This window comes from Hemiscyllium ocellatum, chromosome 2, assembly GCF_020745735.1.
Source record: "Hemiscyllium ocellatum isolate sHemOce1 chromosome 2, sHemOce1.pat.X.cur, whole genome shotgun sequence".
Taxonomy (NCBI): Eukaryota; Metazoa; Chordata; class Chondrichthyes; order Orectolobiformes; family Hemiscylliidae; genus Hemiscyllium; species Hemiscyllium ocellatum.
The window spans coordinates 110,056,842-110,082,526 of record NC_083402.1 but is presented as its reverse complement, the minus strand read 5'-3'; the positions used below and the strand labels follow the sequence as shown (position 1 = coordinate 110,082,526).

Below are 25,685 nucleotides of genomic sequence, written 5' to 3'. Positions count from 1 at the left end.
TTGTGAGAAAAATGGAGGTTTTCCCATCTGTATGTCATATATGGAGTTTCTTAACAATACTGGGGTTTCTTAACAAACTCAATTGAGCTTTAATTATTTATTTTCACATTGTGGGCTGGTTGCTGATTTTAGCAGCCATCCACCCCCTGTATTACAGGTGTATGTTTGGGGGTAGTTGACAAGGTTAGCCACCTCACCTGAATTACATGCCCACCATCCCCTCTATCCCTGCTGAAAACACAACTGATAAGGGCACGTTATCAAGCCCATTGTTTCTACATTTACTCTTACCAAATCTTCCATAAGTTTAAATGCCTCTTGTTTGTTCATTCAGCAGTACTCTTAAGTATGATCTAACCAAGGTTCAATTTAGATTTTCTGACCACTATTTCATTGCTCCTTGTCAGAGCTTAAGTGTAAATTGCCTTTCATTCTTCCATGGAGAAAGTGAGGGCTGCAGATGCTGGAGATAAGAGCTGAAAAATGTGTTGCTGGAAAAGCGCAGCAGGTCAGGCAGCATCCAAAGAGCAGGAGAATCGATGTTTCGGGCATAAGCCCTTCTTCAGGAATGAGGAGGGTGTGCCAAGCAGGCTAAGATAAAAGGTAGGGAGGAGGGACTTGGGGGAAAATCTTCCGCCTCGGAACCCTCCAACCACAAGGGATGAATGCAGATTTCTCCAGCTTCCCCATTTCCCTCTTTCCTACCTTTTATCTTAGCCTGGTTGGCCCACCCTCCTCATTCCTGAAGAAGGGCTTATGCCCGAAACATCGATTCTCCTGCTCCTTGGATGTTGCGTGACCTGCTACGCTTTTCCAGCAACACACATTTCAGCTTTCATTCTTCCATGTCTGAGAGTACTAACTTTAACTCAAAAAAGTTCACTGAATCTGAGGTATGCTGGACTAAAGGTCTGAAAGATGCTGGATAAATACATATTATTTAATTCTTTACTTCCACATGTATCTGTTCTGCCATTGAGTATATTAGTTCTTATTCATCCAATTTAGCTAATTCTAGGATAGCTCCCATATTCCCCAGGAATGGCAGTAATACCAAGCAAAGCAAAAAGCTTCTTCGAAAACAAATCTCATTGTCGATACATTTGCTTCAACGATATTCATTCCTGATTTTAGCAGTTGTTTGGTGAGTAATTTGAAGATTGTCACACTGGACGTCCTAGACCTAAATCTGCTTGTTAATCAGTCAAACCCCTTTAACGTGTGTTTGTTAATTTTCTTTTTATATTGTTGACTCCATTATGGAAATCAAAGATTAACTGGCCCCTTTCCTTCCCAAAATATTTCCTAGCCTTTCCAAAATGGCCTCTGTCCAGTTAGCTGGCAGCCAAACCTACGTCTAAGATGGTTGATCTGGACTTCAAAGGAAATTGTTTACATATTATTTTTGAAATAACATTTCAAAGGTGTTATACATTACCTCATCAAGTCGTCGAAATTGAACTGCCTTAAACTCATCCAGTGTATAAGTGTGTCCTTTCTTAATATCACACAATGCCATATCGCTAATGCGATAGCACATGTCTCTGATGTTGAGAAGAGCAGGCCTCAAAGACTTGATAGAGGAAAAGCACACAATGTTACAAGCCATAATAAAAACAGCAGCCATCATTTTAAAGTTTTCCATGAAATGACATATTAGACAGCTCATTTAGATTGTACATAATTGTTTAACTTATTTTTAATATGGTAACTGCAATCTGACTATGTAAAAGGTATGGAAGATTCACTTATGAAAAGCTGCAAAAACATAAGTCTTGTTTTCCTCTTAAGTTTGATATCTGAAGGTGTTACACATTCATTATATATATATTATATATATATATAGCATGAATACAATCATTAATACATGTGATAATGATAAACATGACTGCATTTTTACAATTATATCATAGCAGAGAATCTCAAAGTGCCTCACAGAGGTAAAAGGAGAAGTAAGAATGATAAGTCAGCAGGAACTATCTGAAACAATAACGAAAAGCTTAAACAAATTGGTGGACTGTAAAAATAGTCCTAAATCATGGCAGAATGAGGAAATTTGAGGTGAGAATTGTAGTGTAGAACCTAGGTGGTTAAAGAAAGAGGCACAAAAAGTGATGTCAAGAGAACACTGAATTCCAACTAATGTGTTTATGCTGCCTCTCTCCAACAGCAACTCAGCTGGCCCCACTCCCCACCTTTATGCCTTGGCCCTAACGTTTTTCTGTTCAGATAGTTATCCAAATCTTCTTTGAAAGTCGCGGTTAAATCTACTTTTACCACACTCTCAAGCACTACATTTCAGATCTTAAAGACTTTCTGTGTTTAAAAACATGTTTTTTTTCTCAATGTCTTCTTTGCTTCTTTTACCAATTACCTTAACTCTCTCCTCTGGGGTTTAACCCTTTCATGAGATTTCCCTGACTACTCTTGCCAGGTCGCTAATGATTTTGAATACCTTGAACCTTCTCTTCTCAATATAGAATAATAAGTCCCAGTTTCTCAATACCTGCACATTACTAAAATCATTTTTTCCTACACCTCCTCTACTTCACATACTTCTTAAACTGTGGTATCCAGAAGAGGATACATAATCTAACTGAAGCTGACCAGTGTTTTATAACAGTTCTTTCTTTGTACTGTATGCCTATTTAAAAAACACAGGATGGAATCTTTAAAATTATGAAACAATTGACAGGGTATATATTAGAAAGCATGTATCCACTTAGAAACTGTTGAAAACCTAGGGGCCATAAATGCAAAGTAGTAAATAATGATCCCACAAAGGAATTTCTGTACTCAGAGTGGCAAGAAATTCAAACTCACTACCAGATGGAGTGGCTGTAGTGAATAGCATAGATGTATTTGAAAGATGTTAGAAAATTTCATGAGGGAGAGAAGGAGTAAGAGGTTATATTGATAGGCTGAGATGGAGTGGGGGGTGTGGCAACAGCATTCACACTAGCAGAGGACTGTTAGAATTTTGTATGATTCAATGTTGCCTACTTTGTAATGTTGTGAAATACTGCTCATCTCAACATACACTGAACATATCTAGAGTACAGATGATTTTTTTTTTAAATTAGGTAATAAAATTCAATTTATAACTCACAGGGTTCACTATGAATAGATTATCTTGTAATGCTCTGCGACAGTTATTGATCTTCTTGGAACGTACATTTTTCCGCCATACAGTAAAAGCTTTCCATTTTCGAAAAAGTGCAAACACTGGAATCTGAATAAGTTGCTTATGATACAAATATTCTTGTTCCCAACGGTCCAATTCTATGAAATCAATGTCTTCATTATTCATGTGTAGAACTCCACGCTGGCTGATTGTGTAATAATCATTCTGGTTGATATCATCATAGGCAACAACGCTAAAAGAAATTGAGTTCAGCATAAAAATATTAGTAATTGATTGTTGAATTCATATTTTAGATTTTTACAATTATTAAGATTGATCAGATATACCAGAGATGAAATACAAATTGAAATATACATTGAAGGATGAGGCTTTAAATTTTCAGTTGAAACGCTTCTTCAGAACTCCAAAACACCATCGACATTTTAGATAGTATTCAATCTGCTATCAAGTAACAGAATATTTCGCTTAATTTTACGTTCCTTTCAAGTTGATTCTCCAACTCTTACAAATTTGTATTTAATACTAAAAAATGTCACATTTTATGAAATCATTTTGGACTCATGAGGTCAGTTCACAAAATAAAAACAAAATAAAAGGGAAACAACATTTATACATAATGAGGAAATTGCAGATTACTGGATACATTCTCATTAAGAGCTCATCAGTTAGTGATGACTGACAGGTAGCTGGCAAGATTTATTTAAATTTTAAACTAGGCAGGTTGACTGTTTGGCTGTCACCTATTTGGTTGAGTTGAAACAAGCACAGTGTGTACGTTCTGTTTGCCAAGGAAGACATCCAGTATATTAACATATGTCACTTCGAACACATGCATCTGTGCCACAATGCGTGCCTGACTGACAATCCTAAAATGGCTGTCAGCATAATTCTGCACAAACACAATTGTTTACCAAGTACTATCTAATTCCAGAATTACCTCTAATGTTGAGCAATCTATAACAATTCTTAGAAATGCGGGCTGTTTAGTTGTGGTCACCATCTTCTTAATTACAAAGATATGCTATTTGACACAATATACTGGCCTTTGGAATTTTTACCAAATAACTATCCCCAGTGATTAGATTTATATTGCCCATTATTAAGTGCGATTCTGCCAAGATCTCCGACAATACTTGTCGAGAACTGGTTCATACAAGACCTGCAGTCGTATATGACTCCCTTCGATTTTCCCTGACTTCATCTGATTTTCCTGACAGGGTAGCTATTTGAAAGGTTTTACCGAATTCAAAATCATTTCACTATTAAACAGAGGTTCACTTAAAAGAAGTTAATAGATACAATGAGATTCAAATTATCCATACAGCGATGCATCAAAATTGTTTTCTTTCAAACACAGATATTTATGGCAGTATTACAGAAACCAAATTCAATGTGGCTTGTTTTGCCACTGCAAAACAGCTGTTACACTTCTGAATTTTACATTGTAAATTGGCAGCAGAATGATAATGGTAGTCTTGGGCCATACTTGCAAAATGCATTCAGCTCCACAAATACGCAGGTCAAGACTCTACACCAATTACAGGAAACCCACTGCAAAACTGTAGTGGAAATATGTAGAGATTTCCTTACATATGATTAGTCTCATTATACCAGTTCTTACTGAGCTGTCTAACAGTACGTATTCAAGAGGTGAATAAAAAACACCAAAAAGCCTTTGGTACTTATTTTTATTATTGAGCGCCTCGGAGAGGTAGAGTGCTCCTCCTGGCCCTGTAAATATCTTGACCTTGGATCATCACCGATGCCTTAAGATTCTTCCATACAAACTGGCTCTGTGATTACTGGTCAATTTCTTATCATTGATAGGTTTCAGTCAAGCATGAAGAGGATTTGTTCTCTTAAATTTTCAGCTGCTCCAGGTACCACTAATATTCCTCCCCCTATAGTTAAGCATTTGTGTTTCATATTTAAGAAAGCAGTCTTGATGCCACTATCGAACAGGAGCACTATTGTCGTAAAACAATTACAGAATAGAAAAGCACAGCCAGTCAAGCAGTATCCAAAAAGAAGAATCGATGTTTCAAGCATTAGCCCTTCATCAGGGATGATGCTCGAGGGACAAGGTAGCTGGGAATGCAATAGGCAGACAAAGGTGGATTCTACATCGACAGAAATCTACCTGTAGTTCCACAAACGTCATCTACTGCACCCATTGCAGTCTCCTCTACAGGGGGGAAGACAGGACGACAACTTGCGATTGTTTCAGAAAACATCTCTGGGACACCACCCTGTGGCTGAACATTTTAGCTCCCCCTCCCACTCTGCCAAGGACGTACAGATCTTGGGCCACCTCCATCGCCCAACCCTAACCACCTCATCTTCTGCCTTGGGACCCTCCAACCAAACAGGATCAACGTGGATTGCACCAGTTTCCCCATTTTCCACTCCCCTCACCTTACCCCAATCCCAGCCTTCCAACTCGGCACCATCCTCTTGAATGGTCCTACCTGTCCATCTTCCTTCCCACCTATCTGCTCCACCCTCCTCTCCTCCCTATCACTTTCACCCCCAACTTCACCTACCTATGGCATTCCCAGCTACCTTTCCCACGCCCCCCAGCCCCACCCACTACCCATTTTTCTCTCGGCCTTCTTGGCGCTCAATCCTCATTTCTGATGAAGGCTTTATGCCTGAAACATCGATTCTCCTGCTCCTCAGATACTGCCTGTCCTGCTGTGCTTTTCCAACACCACACTCTTCAACTCTGATCTCCAGTCCTCACTTTCTCCCAAAACAATCTCGGAAGTAACAATGCTCACATTAACCAAAAGAAAAGCCAGATTAGGAGTGAAGATCAAAAGTGGGGACAAAAGAAATCTTTCAGAGTCTTTAAGAAAGATCGAAGAAAGGTAAAGAGATAGAGTTTCAGGAAGGAAAGCGCAGAAATGGAACATATTAAGCGAAGCATGGGAGAATTCAGAAGAGATCAGTATGGGTAAGGGTGACAATGCTATGGAGGAAATTTTAGATGACAGCAAGAGCTTAAATCTGAAACATTAGGCCATTGTAAGCTAATATAAGTGAACAAGGATAGCCATGTTGTTTAAGATGAGCTTTCTGCAGAGTAGGGCACAGACAAGAGTTTGAGCTGAAAAACGTATTGCTGGAAAAGCGCAGCAGGTCAGGCAGTGTTTTTCCAGCAACACATGGAGGAGTCCAAGGACCTGCATGTCCTTGGTGAAGTGGGAGGGGGAGTTGAAGTGTTGAGCCACGGGATGGTTGGGTTGGTTGGTCCGGGTGTCCAGGAGGTGTTCTCTGAAACGTTCCGCAAGAGTATGAACCAGTTCGACTTTACTAGGTGGATATTGAAAGATTATTTCGATGCTATCTACGACAATCAAGTCTAATTGCTACAGAGATATAAAAGAGGTTTTGAACAGTGTTGAACTAAAAAAGCAGATACTGGCATTTTATTCAGTTTGAATCGAATAGACCAGGAAACAAAAATTATATGAAGCTGAAAGCTCAGCTTGTAGCCTTAGGTAATGGTCAGAAAAGATAATATTTTCTGTAGCATGGAAGTTAAGTTTGTGAACCAACTGGTATGTCCGTTACATGTTTAGTTGAAGTAATTCAAGTCTCATCCAGGATTGGACAATGGGCAAGTCATCTGACATGATAAAGGTAGTACATACTTCAAAATAATTGAAGATATACAGCTGAACAGCACTGGCATGCACCTAGAAGGTGACCTCCTATCTAAACAATGGAGTCTTAGGAAACTCTGCAAGTGGCAAAAGAAATTGCTGCTTAGATGCAATTTGCTGAGTTGGGTTAGTAATTGCTTAAGGTCAGTACAATCAACTACAATAAGAGGCTCCAGAGAAATCGAAAAGCATAATGTAGGATAATGCATACTCAAAATTCACAAAATATAATTTGTGAATTTGATTGAGGCTATGGAGACAGCTTTCTGTGAGCAGCTGTGGAGAAAATGGGTAGGAATCTGATAGCAAGAGGGACTTTGAAGAGGAAGGGAGACACAGCTATTACTATTGAGTAAATTGAAGCTTTTTAAAGAGGGAACATGCATGTAATTAATGCTGCATGTTCAATGTCCAAAACAAACTGACACTATAACACAAAACTAGAACTTCTGTTTATTAGCTCAGTCAGCGATCTCACATTCATTTTCCATTACATGGCTGACTGTATGTTAGCTAAGACTTAAACAATAGATGCATCATGTCACGTAATATGAGGACCATTTGCATATTGCTGTGGCTAATGGTTAGGATGAAGGCCCTGCTGCTCCTCCAGGCCAATAGAGATCCATAAACAAGAGAAAGAGCACAAGACTGCCTCTTGCTGCATCTTGACCCGGTTTAAAAAGAAAACTCATTTCTCATATTAAAGGGAACATGGCAAATCACAATTATAGGCCAGTTACCAATATGGTCTTGGGAAAGGGGGGGGGGGGGGGGTCAGGACTTTCCAAACAACAAAATCAAAACTATCTGTGTATTGGCTATCAAGACAACTTGGCTTCAGATCACTGTAGAGGAACCTGATCCTATTCCTTGTTCCAATCATGTTTACCAGGTATTAATTAAAAACTCAACTGATAAATTTACATTAATCCCGTGAACCAATCACAACACAAAACAAATGGCAGTTACTCAACTACAGTTTAAAAACTACACCAATCCTGCTCTAATCTTACATGTTTGATTTGCCCTGTCACTGAAACTGAACAAAAACAAGAGCAAAGGTCATATAATTAATGGGTAGAAGATAATACAACAGAATTATCACAGGTTTACTACGCAGAGAAAGAAGAAACATTCACTTCCTTATTAAATCTCTCAAATGACAAAAGACAGTCAAAATATGGAGTGCTCGAGCCTCACTTCCAGACTTCAGCACGTAACCTCGGCTGACATTTGATAGTGATGGATATTTTAAGTGAGGTGAAATTAAGGCCTGGTTGCTTGTTTAGATGCATGTTAAGACGCCCACCCCACCCCATATCTGAAAAACAGAAAACAATTAATTCAACATTTCTTTCACCAACCAAAAAAAACCCCAAAGATCGACTGGTCTTTCGTCATATTACTCTTTGAACAGTGTCAAGCGTAAAAGTGATCGCCACCATAACATCTTACCCAAAAATACACTCAAAATGATACAACATGAGTTAATTTTGCATTTAAACATCAATCCAGATTACTTGTTTCATCTTTATCTAGGGGCTTGGCTTCAAATGACAATCTTTGATACAAAAGATGAAAAACCAAAGTACTGGACAACCAAGTTTTTTTAAAATTTGAAACATCATGTAAACCTCAGCTTTATTATATATAATTATAGGAATATATTGGTAGATTTAGTTTACAACATTATAAATACAGAATCAGCCCAAAGATTAAAGACTGTACCTCAAATTATAAAAGTCATATTTAATGGAATATTTTGGAGCACTATAGTTCATGTATAAAAATCCCAGATGTTTGTTCTTCCTTATTATTGAAATAATTTTTAAAGGATCTTGCACATTTTCCCGGATAACATCTTCTGCTGAGCTATACGTCAGCTCTGGAGGTAAAATCATTCTCATGCATGAACTTGTCCGGCACAGAGCAGTAATGGGTTGTTTTGGTGGTGGAGGAGATGGCTGTACACATATGCCCAGGTCAGCCTGTGTAATTTAAATAATGTATTTAGAATTAAAATCATTGCATTCAATGGCAAAGACATCAATCTCATTTTGAATATCTTTAGGCTAACATTTAACCGATTCTGTTATGACGAAGGAACAAGTTGGTGTTAACTTAGAAATCCTAATAATTGCATGGGAGCACAGAACCTAAACATCGCTATAAAGAAACTCACAGTTTAAGCTTTTTGGATTATATTCATCAGAGCTGACACAAAGAATCAAATTTGCGAGAGAACTCCAAGTTACACAACATTAAAAGATGGTGCTGATTAGTTGGCATGGTTTGCATGGGGATGTCAATCTTAGCTGAAAAAACTCAATCTTATTAGTCAGGATGTTGCCATGGAATCAGCAGGTATCGGCATTGTGCGTGAAATTGCCCTGGATAGAAAGGTGCAATGTGTGTACACATTTTTTTGCCTACATAATATATACAAATATCTTCTAGGATGCACAAATGCATCAATCAACAAACCCAACAGATCATGGTAAATTGGTTCCCAGTGTAGTTCCTAGCAATCAAGGTTATTTATCAATATTTAAATAATATTTAGTCAACAGTTATGGAAACAGTCAATCCTTTTTGTATTATCTATGACAGCACCTTGATCAGTCCGGGACTACCTGCTTTTTCAGAGTTTGTTCAGCAGAGTAGGGGCAGCACGGTGGCACAGTGGTTCAATTCCCACCTTAGGCAACTGCGTGTGTGTGGAGTTTGCACATTCTCCCTGTGTCTGCGTGGGTTTCCTCCAGGTGTGCTGGTGTCCTCCCACAGTCCAAAAATGTGCAGGTTAGGTGAATTGGCCATGCTATATTGCCCATAGTGTTAGGTGAAGGGGTAAATGCAGCGGAATGTTTGAGGTTTGGTGGCTGTTTAAAGGCAAGAAATGGAGGTGTGGGGAAAGTCTCAGCGAGGTGCTCATTCTCATTGATAATGCTTTGCTGGCTGCGAAGAACATGGCGTTGTTTTTCAGCTCCTGGGAAGTACTGGACAACAAAAGGTATCCTGTCAGTTGCAACTCTTGTCTGTCTCCTGAGAAGGTTCTTCATTGTAGCACGTCGGAACTGGTGGTCGATGAGTTGAGCATCATACCCCGTTCTTATGAGGTCATCCCTGAGTACTTCCAAGTGCCCGTCACGTTCCTCCTCACGTGAACAGATCCTGCGTAGGGCTTGTCCATAGGGGAAGACTGTTTTAATATGTTTCGGGTGGAAGCTGGAGAAGTGTAGCATCATGAGGTTATCCATGGATTTGTGGTAGATTGAGGTGCTGAGGTGCCCATCCTTGATGGAGATGCATGTGTCCAAGAATGAGATAGATACTAAAGAGCAGTCCATGGTGAGTTTGATGGTGGGATGAAACTCGTTGATATCACACAGACAGCCACACACAGACACACTCCTATAGACACATACATTCTCACACACACCCTCTCACAGACGTTAACCCCTATACACTCATACACACTCTCTCAGATACTCTTGACACCCCCTCACACACACACACACACACACACACACCTTCACACACGTTCATGGGGTGAATTTGTAGTTTCAGAATTTCATTTCAGTTTTCTCAAAAACTGCAAGAAGCCATGCACTATTCTGTAAATCTGTTTTTTAGATTAGAATCAGTCTGACCATTGTCTCACAGGGAGCTAACACCTTCAATACACTATCTGGGTCAAGATGACACCAAAGTTCACTTGACAATGTAACTTTTAAAAAAGTTTTGCGATTTACATATGAAAAAACTGAAACCAACACGATCATTCTAAAAGATGAGAGACTTAACAAACAATCCAGGTCTCTTTCAATATATAATTTCAGTTACATCACTGTAAACTTTTGCTATAAATTGTGTCTTACAATCTTATTCTCCACAACCACCTGGTGAAGGAGCAGTGCTCTGAAAGCTAATGCTTCCAAATAAACCTATCGGACTATGACCTGGTGTTGTGATTTTTAACTTCGTGCACCCCAGTCCAAGACCGGCGTCTCCAAGTCTATTGTCACATGTATTGACAATGATTAACTTAACGAATATCCATAACCCTTCTGCCACCTCTTTGTTGCCGCCAGTGCCAGGCCCAACCAACAAAACTGCTGTTCCTCAGGAGATATCTTTCACCACTGGACTTATCACCGACATCAACTCCACTGATGTAGCAGCCGATACTGGGTCTTGTGCTCACCCCTTCACCAGCCACATCCTCGATGCTGTTTCCAGAATCCTGCTCCGGGCTCACCAGCAGTTGCCAAGCTGCAGACTCCAGCAAAGCTATCTTCCTTCCATTTCCTCGTCAATCCTGATGCTGTTGGCGCCACCATACCGAGCTCTCCACAGAAGTTAATTAGAAGCAAAAACTAAAGAGAAAGGAAGAAGAAAAAGAAAAGCAAACAGAGTGGATGAGCCGCCCTGGGCACAGGAGCCCGTTGGCTGCAAACTCTGTTGTCTTCATATTGACAAATGTAGAAGTCAAATTCTGACCTTGATCTAAATATCCTTAATTTTCTTTGAATATATACTTTGTGTTAGCTTTGGAAGGTGGATTAAGAGGAACAGTCCAGTGAGTCTTTTTCATAATTAGACCATTACAGCACAGTACAGGCCCTTCGGCCCTCCATGTTGCACCAATCTGAAGCCCATCTAACCTACACTATTCCATGTACATCCTTATGCTTGTCCAATGACGACTTAAATGTACTTAAAGTTGGCGAATCTACTACCGTCACAGGCAAAGCATTCCATACCTTTACTACTCTCCGAGTAAAGAAACTACCTCGGACATCTGTCCTATATCTATCACCCCTCAATTTAAAGCTAATGCCCCCTCGTGCTCACCATCACCATACTTGGAAAAAGGTGTCTCCCTGTCCACCCTATCTAACCCTTTGGTTATCACCTCTCAACATTCTTCTCTCTAACGAAAACAGCCTCAAGTCCCTCAGCCTTTCCTCGTAAGACCTACCCTCCATACCAGGCAACATTCTAGTAAATCTCCTCTGCACCCTTTCTTATAATCCTTCTTATAATGCGGTGACCAGAATTGTACACAATACTCCAGTGCGGTTGCACCAGAGTTTTGCACAGCTGTAGCATAACCTCATGGTTTCAGAACTTGATCCCTCTATTAATAAAAGCTAAAACACTGTATGCCTTCTTAACAATCCTGTCAACCTGGGTGGCAACTTTCAAGGATCTGCGTACCTGGACACCGAGATCTCTCTGCTCATCTACACTACCAAGAATCTTACCATTAGCTCAGTACTTTGCATTCCGGTTACTCCAACCAAAGAGAATCACCTCACACTTGTCGCATTAATCTCCATTTGCCACCTCTCAGCGCAGCTCTGCAGCTTATCTATGTCTGTCTGTAACCCACAACCTCTTTGGTCCACTATCCACAACTCCACCAACCTTAGAGTCATCTGCAAATTTACTAACCCACCCTTCTATGCCCTCATCCAGGTTGTTTATAAAAATGACAAATAGCAGTGGACCCAATACCATCCATTGCGGTACACCACTCGTAACTGGACTCCAGGTTCAACATTTCCCATCAACCACCACCCTCTGTCTACTTTCAGCAAGCCAATTACTGATCCAAACTGCTATATCTCCCACAACCCCATTCCTCCACATTTTGTACAATAGCCTACTGTGGGGAACCTTATCGAACACCTTGCTGAAACCCATATACACCATATCAACTGGTTTACTCTGATCTACCTATTTGGTCACCTTCTCAAAGAATTCAATAAGGTTTGTGAGGCACAACCTACCCTTCACAAAACCGTGCTGACTATCCTAATCAAATTATTCTTTTCTGGATGATTATAAATCTTATCTCTTATAACCTTTTCCAACACTTTACCAACAACTGAAGTAAGGCTCACTGGTCTATAATTACCAGGATTGTCTCTACTCCCCTTCTTGAATAGGGGAACCACATTTGCTATCCTCCAGTCTTCTGGCACTATTCCTGTAGACAGGGAAATCTTCTCCCTGGCTTCCTGGAGCATCCTAGGATAAATCCCATCCGGCCCAGGAGACTTCTCTATTTTCACACTCTGTTCTTTTCTCATTTAAATGTCAGAAATATTTGTAGATACCATGGGTCACCCAATCCCTGTTGAATTCAGGATTACGACAAGTAATCAATAACAATGCAAATTCGACAGTTCCAAAGACCATTTCAACCTATTATCCCGGTACAAGTCATCCCTAATTTTTTAAAAGCAAAATGTGGACGTCAGAAAGTTGATTTTTCCATTAGTTCATTTAAATAGTTTTTTACAAAAAAACAAAAGTGCATGCCCAGAATCTTCAAATAAAGATAAACGTCTGTTAATTTTTGATTCTACTCAGTTCTCAAGCTAGACTATGCAGATGGAGGAGCATTAAATGAGGACTTTGGTGTTTTCTAAAAGGTAAGAGGGGAATATGACAGATGTGTGGCCCTTATTATGTACTGGAAGTGCATTGAGCAAGACGACTGTTCTCCTGGCAGTAGATATATTTTGGTCAGCTATATGAAAAGGAGTGCAATTTACTAAAGGAAATTGTTAAGTCAAGTACATATTGTTAATTTTTTTCAAACCTGTTTCTTCTTCACATCAGCTGATAGTTTTGGTAACCGTTGGATAGGCTGGCTGCTTAAATCTAAAGACTCAGGTCGTGCCCGCTTTGATGGCTGCCATCCTGATTTTATCAGTTGCTCTCTATTCTTTGCAAAGATATATTCTGGCTGTTTTTTGTCTTGGTACCTCTTGAGGATAGGCTGTCAATACATGGAAGGATTTTTTTTTATTAGTGATAGGAAAATGCACCAAAATTCATATTGAAGAAACATCAGTTAAGTAAATTATATGGAAACTCGATGTATAAACCATAATAATAAGCAGGAGATTAGAAATAACTTGAAAGAATTTGTATTTCAACATTACCTTATAACCAATTATTAGTGAACCCACATATTGCTGCAAGATTTCTGCCTACTAGCAACATTCCCATGTGACCTTCTATGTCATCCTGAGTAGTCAGATTAAAGTTTCCGTTTCATTCCTCAATAGAAAGATTGCACTTCCAAAGTGCACAGCTACCTCACGAACACACCAAATCAATTCCCAGAAAATACAACCTCATGCAGAGTTCAAACATGCAAGTTATGAAGTAAAAAGTGCAGTGTAAACCATATAGGCTCAATGGGCTGAAGGGCTTTGACTGTATTGCATGATTCTATGAAATATTTGCTCCTACTTTGGTGACTGGAATTTTTGGTAATTGTTGGACTCTCATTGGAAAGTATGAGATCTAAGTCACTAGGTGGTTTCAGGAAACCTTTATTTTCGATACAGCTTCATTTCTCCAGAGCAATAAGACACACAAAAAGCTTCAAAATGTCTTAACTTATACAGTGCAAGTTCCACTCTATGTACGTACTTATTTTTAGTCTGTTTGGACACATAATGACACCTACAGGGCACATGGGCCTTGAGCCCAGTAGCCACAAGTAAGGACGATACGTCACAAGACCCAGATGTCCTAAGTGTAACCTAATAGTGAAACCTAAATATACTTTCAAAAAATTAAACAGGTTGGTATGACAAATGATATAACACACCTCAGAAACAGCTGAGACTTGAATCCAGGGATTATGTCTCAGAGATACAGAGACCACCACAGTGCCACAACAGCCCAAGCTCAATATTTTTAGATAAAGATAATCATTCAAAGACCATAAGAACGTAATGAATAGGAACAGGAGTAGGCTGCTCACCTCCTCAAGCCTGTTTTGCCATTCAATAGGATCATGGCTAATCTGACATTCCTCACATTCATTTTCATGGCTTTTCCCATTCTGTTTCCCCTTCCAAGATGAACTACTCCATATTTTCCAATTTTTATTCATTTGGCAAGCTTTAATCCACTTAACCTATGAATATCTCTTAATAATTTTGTATCCCTCTCACAACCTGCCGTTCCAACGATTTTTGTGCTGTCTGTAATTGTGGCTAACATACATTCATGTTCTTTCTTCAAATCATTAATATATATTGTAAACATGTGCAGTCCCAGCATTGATCCCTGTCCAACCCTACATGTAACCAGTCTAAAACAGAACAGTATACCCACACCCATTGTTTCCTGGCCATTAGCCAATTCACCACCTGTGCCAATATACTACCTCCAACACAGTGGGTTCTTATGACCTCATCTTCTGTCTTAACCTTGTCATATGCCTTCTGGAAGTCCAAATACAACACATCTACTGATTCTTTTCTAACTACTCTGGTCAAGATTTCCTCAAAAAATTCTACGTTAGTCAGACAGGATTTTGCTTTCATGTTGCCATGCTAACTATGCTTGATTAGATTATGATTTTCCAAATGTCGTACTATTACTTTCTTAATAATTGATTCCAAAATTTGCCAACAGTAGACGTTAGGCTAATCAGTGTACAGTTATCTGCTTTTTGCCTCCCTTTTTTTTGAAAAGGGATGTTACATTGGCAGCTTTCCAATTATCTGGTACTTCTCCAAAATCCAAGGATTTCTGGAAAATTACAACCAATGCATCAAATATCTCTACAGATACTTATTTTAGGATCCTCAAATGCAAGACATCAGGCTCAGAAGACTTATATCCCATTAGCCCAAACTATCTTCCACAGTGAAGAGTGATGCAAAATCTGTTTAATTTCTCTTATTTTTGTGTTCCCCATAACTAATTCCTAAAGTTCATTTTCTACAGGACCTACATACACTGAGCTCTCCTTCACATTTTATACATTTAAAGAATTACTGCCAACTGTATATTCCTTGCTAATTTGTCCTTATAGTTTAATTTTTCATTATTTAAAATCTGATTGAAGATTTGTAGCTCGGGTATCCGTTGTTGTGGTTCTGCTCGCCGAGCTGGAAGTTTTTGCTGCAAACGTTTCGTTCCCTGGCTAGGGAACATCATCAGTGCTGTTGGAGCCTCGTGTGAAGCGCTGCTTTGATGTTTCTTCCAGTATTTATATTGGTTTGTTCTTGCCGCTTCCGGGTGTCAGTTTCAGCTGCAGTGATTTGTATGTGGGGTCCAGGTCGATGTGTCTGTTGATGGATGTTCTTGCCGTTTCCGGGTGTCAGTTTCAGCTGTAGTGGTTTGTATATGGTGTCCAGGTCAATGTGTCTGTTAATGGAGTTTGGGGATGAATGCCATGCTTCTAGGAATTCTCTGCCTGTTCTCTGTCTGGCTTGTCCTATGATAGTGGTGTTTTCCCAGTCAAATTCATGTTGCTGGTTGTCTGAGTGTATGGCTACTAGAGATAGCTGGTCGTGTCGTTTTGTGGCTAGCTGATGTTCATGGATGCGGATTGTTAGCTGTCTTCCTGTTTGTCCTATATAGTATTTTGTGCAGTCCTTGCATGGTATTTTGTAAACTACGTTAGTTTGGCTCATGCTGGGTATTGGGTCCTTTGTTCTAGTGAGTTGTTGTCTGAGCGTGGATGTTGGCTTGTGTGCTGTTATGAGTCCTAAGGGTCGCAGTAGTCTGGCTGTCAGTTCTGAGACGCTCCTGACGTACGGTAGAGTGGCTAGTCCTTTTGGTTGTGGCATGTCCTCGTTCCTCGGTCTATCTCTTAGGCATCTGGTGATAAAGTTGCGTGGGTATCCGTTTTTGGCGAAATTCATTATTTCTTTAGCCCTCCTTTCCTGAACTCTGAATTTATTCTGGTCTTAAGGGCAATCACTAACTTTTACTTCCTTATATGCTTTTTCTTTCAGTGTAATACTCTCCCTAATTTCTTTGGTTAGTCATGGTTGACTTATCCCTCTCTTTGAATCTTTCAGGAAAAATACCTCCTTCAATGTCTGCCACTGCTTCCTTACTGTCATTCCTTTTAAGCTATCGTCCCAGTTCATTTTAACTAATTCTACCCTTATTTTGTTGCAATGCCCTTGATTCAAGTTAAACACAGTTGTTTCCAAACTATACTTTAATTACTGAACTGAATATTAAACCCTATCATGTTATGATCACTACTTGCTCGGGATCTTTTTCTGAGGTCATTTACTAAACTTGCTCCATTACCAAATCCAAGAGAATCTGCTCCCTAAATGGTTCGATGACATATTGTTCTTGGGTCCTACCACCCACCTGAAGCCAAGCAACAAACCAGTTCTTCCTGCTCAACTGTCCACCTCCACAATACACCCCAGCCCTCCACTTCTCCTTCCTCCTCCTCCTCAATTTATCTCCCTTACACTCCTCTCCAAATTCAAATTGAATCTCCCATCACACTTCCCAGCACACCTCCCTCCCACAACTACTCATCCCCACCACACCACATCCCTTGCCCCCTCCTCCCCTTTAGCCTCAAGTCATTCAGACCGCCCTCCACCACACCACCTCCATTCCCTGCTCCACTGTTCCAAACACTGTCCCATCCAAACTTAATAAAAGAGAGGGTCCCCCTTATGTTCACTTTCCACCCAACCAATCTATTCATCCAACGTATCATCCTCGAACACTTCTGCAAACTCCAACTAGACGCCACCACCAAGAACATCTTACCCTCCCCACCCCTTCTCTGCCTTCCACAAGGACCATTCCCTTCACCAATCCTTGGTTGGTGTCACCCTCCCAAACCCCTCTCTGACATGTCCATCCTTGGTCTCCTCCATAGCCACCATTAATCAGAGTGCACATCGCAGGAACAACAGCTCATTCTTCACCTGGGTAGCGTGTAGCCCAGAGGACTCAATACTCTCCAATTTCAAATAACCTTTCCAATCCATACCCTGACTCTCTTTCCAGCCCCAAGGCCTCCCTTTCATCTCTTCAACCGACCACTCCTTCCAGCTACCAACCAGATTCAGTCCTCCTATCAAACTACCAGGTCATACCTATCACCTGTATTCACCTATCATCACCAGACCCCTCTCCCCATCCATAATCCTTCCCCTTCTCGCCCCACCACTTTATCTGCAACTCCTCCTACCCCCACGTCCATTCCTGAAGAATGGTTGTACCCGAAACATTGGACTTTTCCACCTCCTCATGCTGCCTGGCTTGCTGTGTTCTTCCAGCCTTCCCTGCTTGTCTACCCAGGAAATTCTGGCAATTTTTTCTACTTTGGACACAATTGGCAAACCAAATGTAAATTACCACATACTTAGCTGGATTAAACGTGAATAGATTAATTATCAATTCTTTACTTAATCATTCCTTTTCTTTTTATTTTTAAAAGACAATTTGATAAATGTAAGATGACTTGCTGGCCATATATCAAGAGATTATGAGCATCTTCTGGTGATATGTGCAATTGATGAGCAAGGCAATCTGCTGGCAATTTACATATGAAAAAGAAATCATTTAGCATCAATTGATGAGCAATGTACGATTTATTTAATGGCAAGAAATCCTGAGTTAAACAAATTTGGTAAACACTATTGTTACAGTGCCCAAAATGCAGTACTTTTGTGACTTACATCATTTGGACTACCAGTTACCTACCATTTGTGAATCTAGAGTAGATTCTAGATTCTGTTTACATTGGCTATTTTCAGTGCCCAACATTACACGAATGAACTTTATCATGAAAAGTGCAGTCTAGGACAGCTGCCGAATGCAAATAATAAATACAAATGGACAAAGTAAAATTATATAAATGCTATAAAGTTGACTATTGCACAAAAATAAAAATGTCATTTTTTTTAAACAACTCCAGTTTCCAAACAGCCAGAGATGTTAAATGCATATTATTTAGTTTAACATTTATATGGATAGTATGATTCTGTAGGTGGATAAAGCGTTTGAATGCATGGCTCGTCTTTATACCTTTAGAAGGACTGCAAAGGGTGAAGAAAACATGAAAGACAAGTGTTACAACATGAAGGACTTTCGTTATGTGACTAGATTGGAGACGCTAGGGTTAAAAGAGGGTTAAGAGGAGATTCACAGAGTTTTTCCCTCCCACTGTCTGTGACTCACCTCCTGTCATTCATTCCACTACTTCTATCCACTTGATACTCCCTTCCCCATCAACTCTACTCCCAACCATCTGCACACTCCTACTCCCTGGCATCCACTATGCTGCTCACTTCCCAGTTTCCCCATCCACACCCCCAACCCCCACAGACAAATCCCATTTGACCCCTCACACCCTTGTCATCTAGTCCACTGCTCCGTCACACTCCCCACTGTCCATTCACTCTTACTCACCACTGTTCCCCCTGACACCCATCATTTATTCCAGTTCTCTCAAAACTTCCATCTGTTCTGCCATCCACTCCCAGGTGAGGAGAAAATGGCAAAAGAAATGGGAAGAAACAGTGAAAGGAATAAGTTCAAAGAAGCGAAGAGAAAGGTGGTGGTGGGGGGGGATAGCAATTTGCAAAACAAGGGGAAGCGACAACATTTTGGGGGGCAAAGCAGAATATGTAGCCTGAGTGAAAAGAAGTAATGGGGGAAGCAGTAATAGGAGAATGAAAATGGTGGTGAGCTGGGGAGCAGCAGAGAGCGAAGGAAAACAGACAGGAAGGGAAGAAGAAAATTTTACTGTCTTTGCTCACCTTCCACCATCCTTAATATTGACTTGAGTACTTCCATAAGTGATGTCACAGATATTGACACTGTCAGTTGCAGGCCTCTATCATTGCAGAGTCAGCAAACACAACCATCACTCTTACATGAATAACAAAATGAATTGGCACCTACCAATGGTTGCAGTTGAACCCGCTGCTCCCGTGCTATTCTTTTTTCCCGTGCTTTTGTATTCTGGGTAAATTTCAAAGCAAGTGGATTTGGAGTGGATTGTTTTGGTGCTGTGGAAATTAGTCTCGATTGCAGCTCTGAAGGATCAATTTCTAAATTTGGAGGAGTAACAGTGTCTCCAACTTTCTTCCTTTTCCTTTTAATGTTTGGCGGCACACATGCTGACGTATCAGGAAGGTGAAAGCTTTTGGACTGCAAAAATAAATGCGAAAATATTGTAAAATAAATTCAACTGCAATCTACATTTAAATAGCCTGTATATTTCTTTTCATTAAAAAATGGAAATAAAAAGTCTTGAAGCAAAATGTTTTAAGTATACATTTAGTGCATGATCGGATTAGTCATTACTTTGATGACACGATAGTCCCATTCCTGTGCGACTCCCCACTATGCAAACAACAGTCTTAAATGATTGGATTATTGCCCACAGTTGAAAATGTGTTGCTGGAAAAGCGCAGCAGGTCAGGCAGCATCCAAGGAACAGGAGATTTGATGTTTCGGGCATAAGCCCTTCTTCAGGAATGAGGAAAGTGTGTCCAGCAGGCTAAGATAAAAGGAGGGACTTGGGGGAGGGGCGATGGAGATGCGATAAGTGGAAGGAGGTCAAGGTGAGGGTGATAGGCCGGAGTGGGGCGGGGGCGGAGAAGTCAGGAAGAAGATTGCAGGTTAGGAAGGTGGTGCTGAGTTCGAAGGATTTAACTGAGACAAGGTGGGGGGAGGGGAAATGAGGAAACAGGAGAAATCTAGGTTCATCCCTTGTGGTTGGAGGGTTCCTAGGCAGAAGATGAGGTGCTGTTCCTCCAACCGTCGTATTGTTATGGTCTGGCAATGGAGTGGGAGGTGCAGGTGAATTTGTGGCGGATATGGAAGGATCCCTTGGGGACTTGAGGAGAAGTAAGAGAGGAGGTGTGGGCACAAGTTTTGCATTTCTTGCAGTTGCAGTGGAGGTTGGGTTGGTGGGGGTGTGGACCTGACGAGGGAGTCATGGAGGGAGTGATCTTTTCGGAATGCTGATAGGGGAGGGGAGGGAAATATATCCCTGGTGGTGGGGTCCGTTTGGAGGTGGCGGATGATACGCTGTATATGGAGGTTGGTGGGTGGTAGCTGAGAACCAGTGGAGTTCTGTCCTGGTGGCGGTTGGAGGGGCTGGGCTCAAGGGCGGAGGAACGGGAAGTGGAGGAGATGCGGTGGAGGGCATCGTCGATCACGTCTGGGGGGAAACTGCGGTCCGTGAAGAAGGAGGCCATCTGGGCTGTACGGTATGGGAACTGGTCCTCCTGGGAGCAGATGCGGCGGAGACGAAGGAATTGGGAATATGGGATGGCGTTTTTACAGGGGGCAGGGTGGGAGGAGGTGTAGTCTAGGTAGCTGTGGGAGTCAGTCGGTTTATAGTAGATGTCCGTGTTGATTCGGTCGCCCAAGATAGAAATGGAAAGGTCTAGGAAGGGGAGGGAGGAGTCTGAGACGGTCCAGGTGAATTTGAGGTCGGGGTGGAAGGTGTTGGTAAAGTGGATGAACTGTTCAACCTCCTCGTGGGAACACGAGGCAACGCCTATACAGTCATCGATGTAGCGGAGGAAAAGGTGGGGAGTGGTGCCAGTGTAGTTGCGGAAGATGGACTGTTCCACATATCCTACTAAGAGGCAGGCATAGCTGGGGAGGGGGAGGGAGGGGGAGGGAGGGGGAGGGAGGGGGAGGGAGGGGGGGGGAAGGGGAGGGGGGAGGGGGGGGAAGGGGAGGGGGGGGGGGGGGGGGGGGGGGGGGGGAGGGGGGGAGGGGGGGGGGGGGGGGGGGAAGGGGAGGGGGGAGGGGGGGGGAGGGGGGGGAGGGGGGGGGGGGGAGGGGGGGGGAAGGGGGGGGAGAGGGGGGGAAGGGGGGGGAGAGGGGGGGGGGGGAAGGGGGGGGAGAGGGGGGGGGGGGGGGGGGGGGGGGGGGAGGGGGGGGGGGGGGAAGGGGGGGGAAGGGGGGGGAAGGGGGGGGGGAAGGGGGGGGGGAAGGGGGGGGGGAAGGGGGGGGGGAAGGGGGGGGGAGGGGGGGAGGGAGGGGGGGAGGGAGGGGGGGGGGGGGGGGGGGGGGGGGAGGGGGGGAGGGGGGGGGGGGGGGAGGGGGGGGGAAAGGGGGGGAGGGGGAGGGGGGGGAGAGGGGGGGTGGGGGAGGGGGGGGAGAGGGGGGGAGAGGGGGGGTGGGGGAGGGGGGGAGAGGGGGGGGGTGGGGGGAGAGGGGGGGCTGGGTGGGGGAGCGGGGGGGGGGGGGGGGCGGGAGGGGGGGGGAGGGGGGAGGCGGGGCGGGGAGGGGGAGGGGGGGGAGGGGGAGGGAGGGGGGGGGAGGGGGAGGGAGGGGGGGGGAGGGGGAGGGAGGGGGGGGGGGGGAGGGAGGGAGGGGGGGGAGGGAGGGGGGGAGGGGGGGGGGGGGGGGAGGGGGGGGGGAGGGGGAGGGAGGGGGGGGAGGGGGAGGGAGGGGGGGGAGGAGGGGGAGGGAGGGGGGGAGGGGGAGGGGGGGGGGAGGGGGAGGGGGAGGGGGGGGGGGGGGGAGGGGGGGGAAGGGGGGGGGGAGGGGGGGGGGGGAGGGGGGGGGGGAGGGGGGGGGGGGGGGGGGGGGGGGGGGGGAAGGGGGGGGAAGGGGGGGAGGGGGGGAGGGAAGGGGAGAGAGGGGGTGAGGGGGAGAGAGGGGGAGGGGGAGAGAGGGGGGAGGGGGAGAGAGGGGGAGGGGGAGAGAGGGGGAGGGGGAGAGAGGGGGAGGGGGAGAGAGGGGGTGAGGGGGAGAGAGGGGGTGAGGGGGAGAGAGGGGGTGAGGGGGAGGGGGGGTGAGGGGGTGAGGGGGAGGGGGGTGAGGGGGTGAGGGGGGGGGTGAGGGGGGGGGGAGAGAGAGAGGTGAGGGGGAGGGGGAGGGACGGGGAGGGGGAGGGGGAGAGAGGGGGAGGGAGGCGGGGAGGGGGAGGGGGAGAGAGGGGGAGGGAGGCGGGGAGGGGGAGGGGGAGAGAGGGGGAGGGAGGCGGAGAGGGGGAGGGGGAGAGAGGGGGAGAGGGGGAGAGGGGGAGAGGGGGGAGGGGGAGAGGGGAGAGGGGGAGGGGGAGAGGGGGAGAGGGGGGGGGGGGGGGAGGGGGGGGAGGGGGGGGAGGGGGGGGGGAGGGGGGAGGGGAGGGGGGGGAGGGGGGGAGAGGGGGGGAGGGGGAGGGGGGGAGAGGGGGGGAGGGAGAGGGGGGGAGAGGGGGAGGGGGGAGAGGGGGGGAGGGGGGGGGGGAAGGGGGGGGAGAGGGGGAGAGGGGGAGAGGGGGGGGGGGGGGGGGGGGGGGGGGGGAGGGGAGGGGGGGGGGGGGGGGGGGGGGGGGAGGGGGGGAGAGGGGGGGAGAGGGGGGGGGGGAGGGGGGGAGAGGGGGGGAGGGGGGGGGGGGAGAGGGGGGGGGAGGGGGGGGGAGGAAGGGGGGGGGGAGGGGGGGGAGGGGGGGGGGGAGGGGGGGGGGAAGGGGGGGGGGAGGGGGGGGGGGAGGGGGGGAGGGGGGGGGGGGAGGGGGGGGGGGGAGGGGGGGAGGGGGAGGGGGGGGAGGGGGGGGGGGGGGAGGGGGGGGGGAGGGGGAGGGAGGGGGAGGGAGGGGGAGGGGGGGGAGGGGAGGGAAGGGGAGGGGGGGAGGGGGGGGGAGGGGGGGGGAGGGGGGGGGGGAGGGGGGGGAGGGGGGGGAAGGGGATGGGGGGGGGGGGGGGGGAAGGGGAGGGGGGGGGAGGGAGGGGGGGGAGGGGGGGAGAGGGAGGGGGGGGGAGGGGGGGGGGGAGAGGGAGGGGGGGGGGGAGAGGGAGGGGGAGAGAGGGGGAGGGGAGGGGGGAGAGAGGGGGAGGGGGAGGGGGAGGGGGGGGGGGAGGGGTAGGGGGGGGGGGGAGAGGGGGAGAGAGGGGGAGGGGGAGAGAGGGGGAGGGGGAGAGAGGGGGAGGGGGAGAGGGGGAGAGAGAGGGGAGGGGGAGAGAGGGGGAGGGGGGAGAGAGGGGGGGGGGGGAGAGAGGGGGAGGGGGAGGGGGGGGGGGAGAGGGGGGGGAGAGAGGGGGGGAGGGGGGGAGGGGGGGGGGGGAGGGGGAGGGGGAGGGGGGGGAGAGAGGGGGAGGGGGGAGAGAGGGGAGGGGGAGGGGGAGGGGGAGGAGGGGGAGAGAGGGGGAGGGGGAGGGGGGGGAGGGGGAGGGGGAGGGGGGAGGGGAGGGGGGGAGGGAGGGGGGGGAGGGGGGGAGGGGAGGGGGGGAGGGAGGGGGGGGGAGGGAGGGGGGGGGGGGAGGGGGAGAGGGAGGGGGAGGGGGAGAGGGAGGGGGAGGGGGGAGGGAGAGGGGGGGGAGAGGGGGGGAGAGGGGAGGGGCAGAGGAGGTGAGGGGATGAAGAGGGGACGGCAGGAAAGGGAGGTTTCACCTCCACGGTTTGATCTCCACAACCCTCCTCCCCAGCGCCCACTGAGGAATGTCTCTGACCGCTACTTCTCCACTCATCTTGACTTCACATTTACCATCTTCTCTCGCTAAGAGAAGATGCCCAGTATTTACTCACACTGGCCGTGGCCGCAGTCCGGCTCGCCATTGCCTCCCACAATCTCCTCAGCTCGAAGCGGCCTCACGGCTTGTTTCTTGTTGCTCGGCAACAGAGAAAGCGCTCCGGACCTTCCCGGCGGGCAACGCGGGGTGGGCGGGGCCTGAGAACCATGTGACGGGATATCTATTACAATCTCCATCAATCCTTGTTCTGTTCAGCTCTGGGTGAAAAGGACAGGGGTCAGAGTTGTCATAGCTAACTGCTGGATGGTTACATTTTCCTTTGGCAGTGGTCTTTTTAATAAAGGACAAAGCAGGAGCATCCAAGGGTCCTGAAGATGGGTTAAACATTGACTTCTCCACCTCATGATGCTGCCTGGATTGCTGTGTTCTTCCAGCCTCCGGCCTGTTTTGGATTCCAGCATCTGCAGTTTCTTCGTCTCTAACCTGTGTTACTTGTCATGCATCTTACCCTTGAGTTTAGGCTGTGGCTTCAGACTACAGTCAAGAAAGACATTGTGGTTCATATCATTCAACAGGAGAACAGTGGTTGTGGGATGGTATACAGAGGGGGAGGGTAGGGTGGGGGGGAAAGCCAAGTTGAATTCTTCAAAATCATCCCCAACTCGCAGTTCGAGTCTGAGACTTTGAAAAGTTCCAAGTTGCCTTAATAGCTAGCCAAGAAAATTAAAGGGATTTAAACTTGCTCGTTGCTTGTTAGAAATGGGGGAAAAGTGGTGTTTTTGAAGGTATAGAAAAAACATGCCGAAAAGGTGTCCAGCATGAAAACTGGACTGGTATCTGCAGGTATCTTTAGGGAAGTGTATCTTTTACTTTTAGTGAATAATTATGGTTAATACTAATTCTGGAGTATAATTAATATAAGCAAGTTAACTTTTTTTTAAAATTGTTTTCAGCAAAAAAACTGAGTTAACCAAAATGTCTGAGCTCTATAAGAATGATATAAAATTGATGAAATGTACAGAGAATAGAATGTACCCAGTATTGATACAAAATGTATCTTAATGAACTGTTGACAAAATAACGAGAAAGTCAGTACTAACAGGGAGGAAGTTTGCCAACATGGGGAAGGGGAAGTAACAAGGGTGGAGCGAAGATGGGCAGTTGTATGGCCTGGTAAGGGAGATTGGGTAATTAGGAGTCTGGAGAGGTGACTTCACTCAGCTCAAAGGTATAATTGTAAACTAACCCAAGTCTAATTCGCTCATTTGCTTATGCAATTGAAGCCCTTACTTGCAAGTTCATAATAAATTGTCTTGTTTCCAGTTTTTATGGTCTCGTCTAAATTTTATTGAATTTTGTTTCTAACATTGCTTAAATTACATATTGCTTCAATTCTAGCTAGCTATTAAACAGACACTCCCCCACCCCAAGCACCCACAAACACCTAATTTTACTTGAACATGTCCCTCAACAGCTTTAACTGTACTGAACTTCCTACAGACACTTGACACAAATTCATCCCTTCTAATGACAGACAATTCTCTCCAGATACCCCTCGTGTCCACTTAATCACCTTCTAAATTCAAGAACTGCGGTCTCCTGACCTGTTCACTATTCCCTTGACCTCTGTCA

At 45.5% G+C, this 25,685-nt stretch overlaps 1 protein-coding gene across 1 annotated transcript in view; it reads right to left on the bottom strand.

Annotated features, from left to right (window-relative positions):
- dnah6 (dynein, axonemal, heavy chain 6) overlaps positions 1 to 24,138 on the bottom strand; it is a 313,200-nt gene extending 289,062 nt beyond the window's left edge. The window contains exons 1-7 of the mRNA XM_060841711.1: positions 24,109 to 24,138; positions 19,534 to 19,782; positions 13,430 to 13,609; positions 11,085 to 11,192; positions 8,545 to 8,804; positions 3,110 to 3,377; positions 1,439 to 1,573 (exon numbers count right to left, since the gene is read on the bottom strand). Coding sequence (XP_060697694.1) covers positions 1,439 to 1,573; positions 3,110 to 3,377; positions 8,545 to 8,804; positions 11,085 to 11,192; positions 13,430 to 13,609; positions 19,534 to 19,782; positions 24,109 to 24,138 — 1,230 coding nt within the window. The remainder of the gene's footprint in view (positions 1 to 1,438; positions 1,574 to 3,109; positions 3,378 to 8,544; positions 8,805 to 11,084; positions 11,193 to 13,429; positions 13,610 to 19,533; positions 19,783 to 24,108) is intronic.
- Positions 24,139 to 25,685: the final 1,547 nt, after the last annotated feature.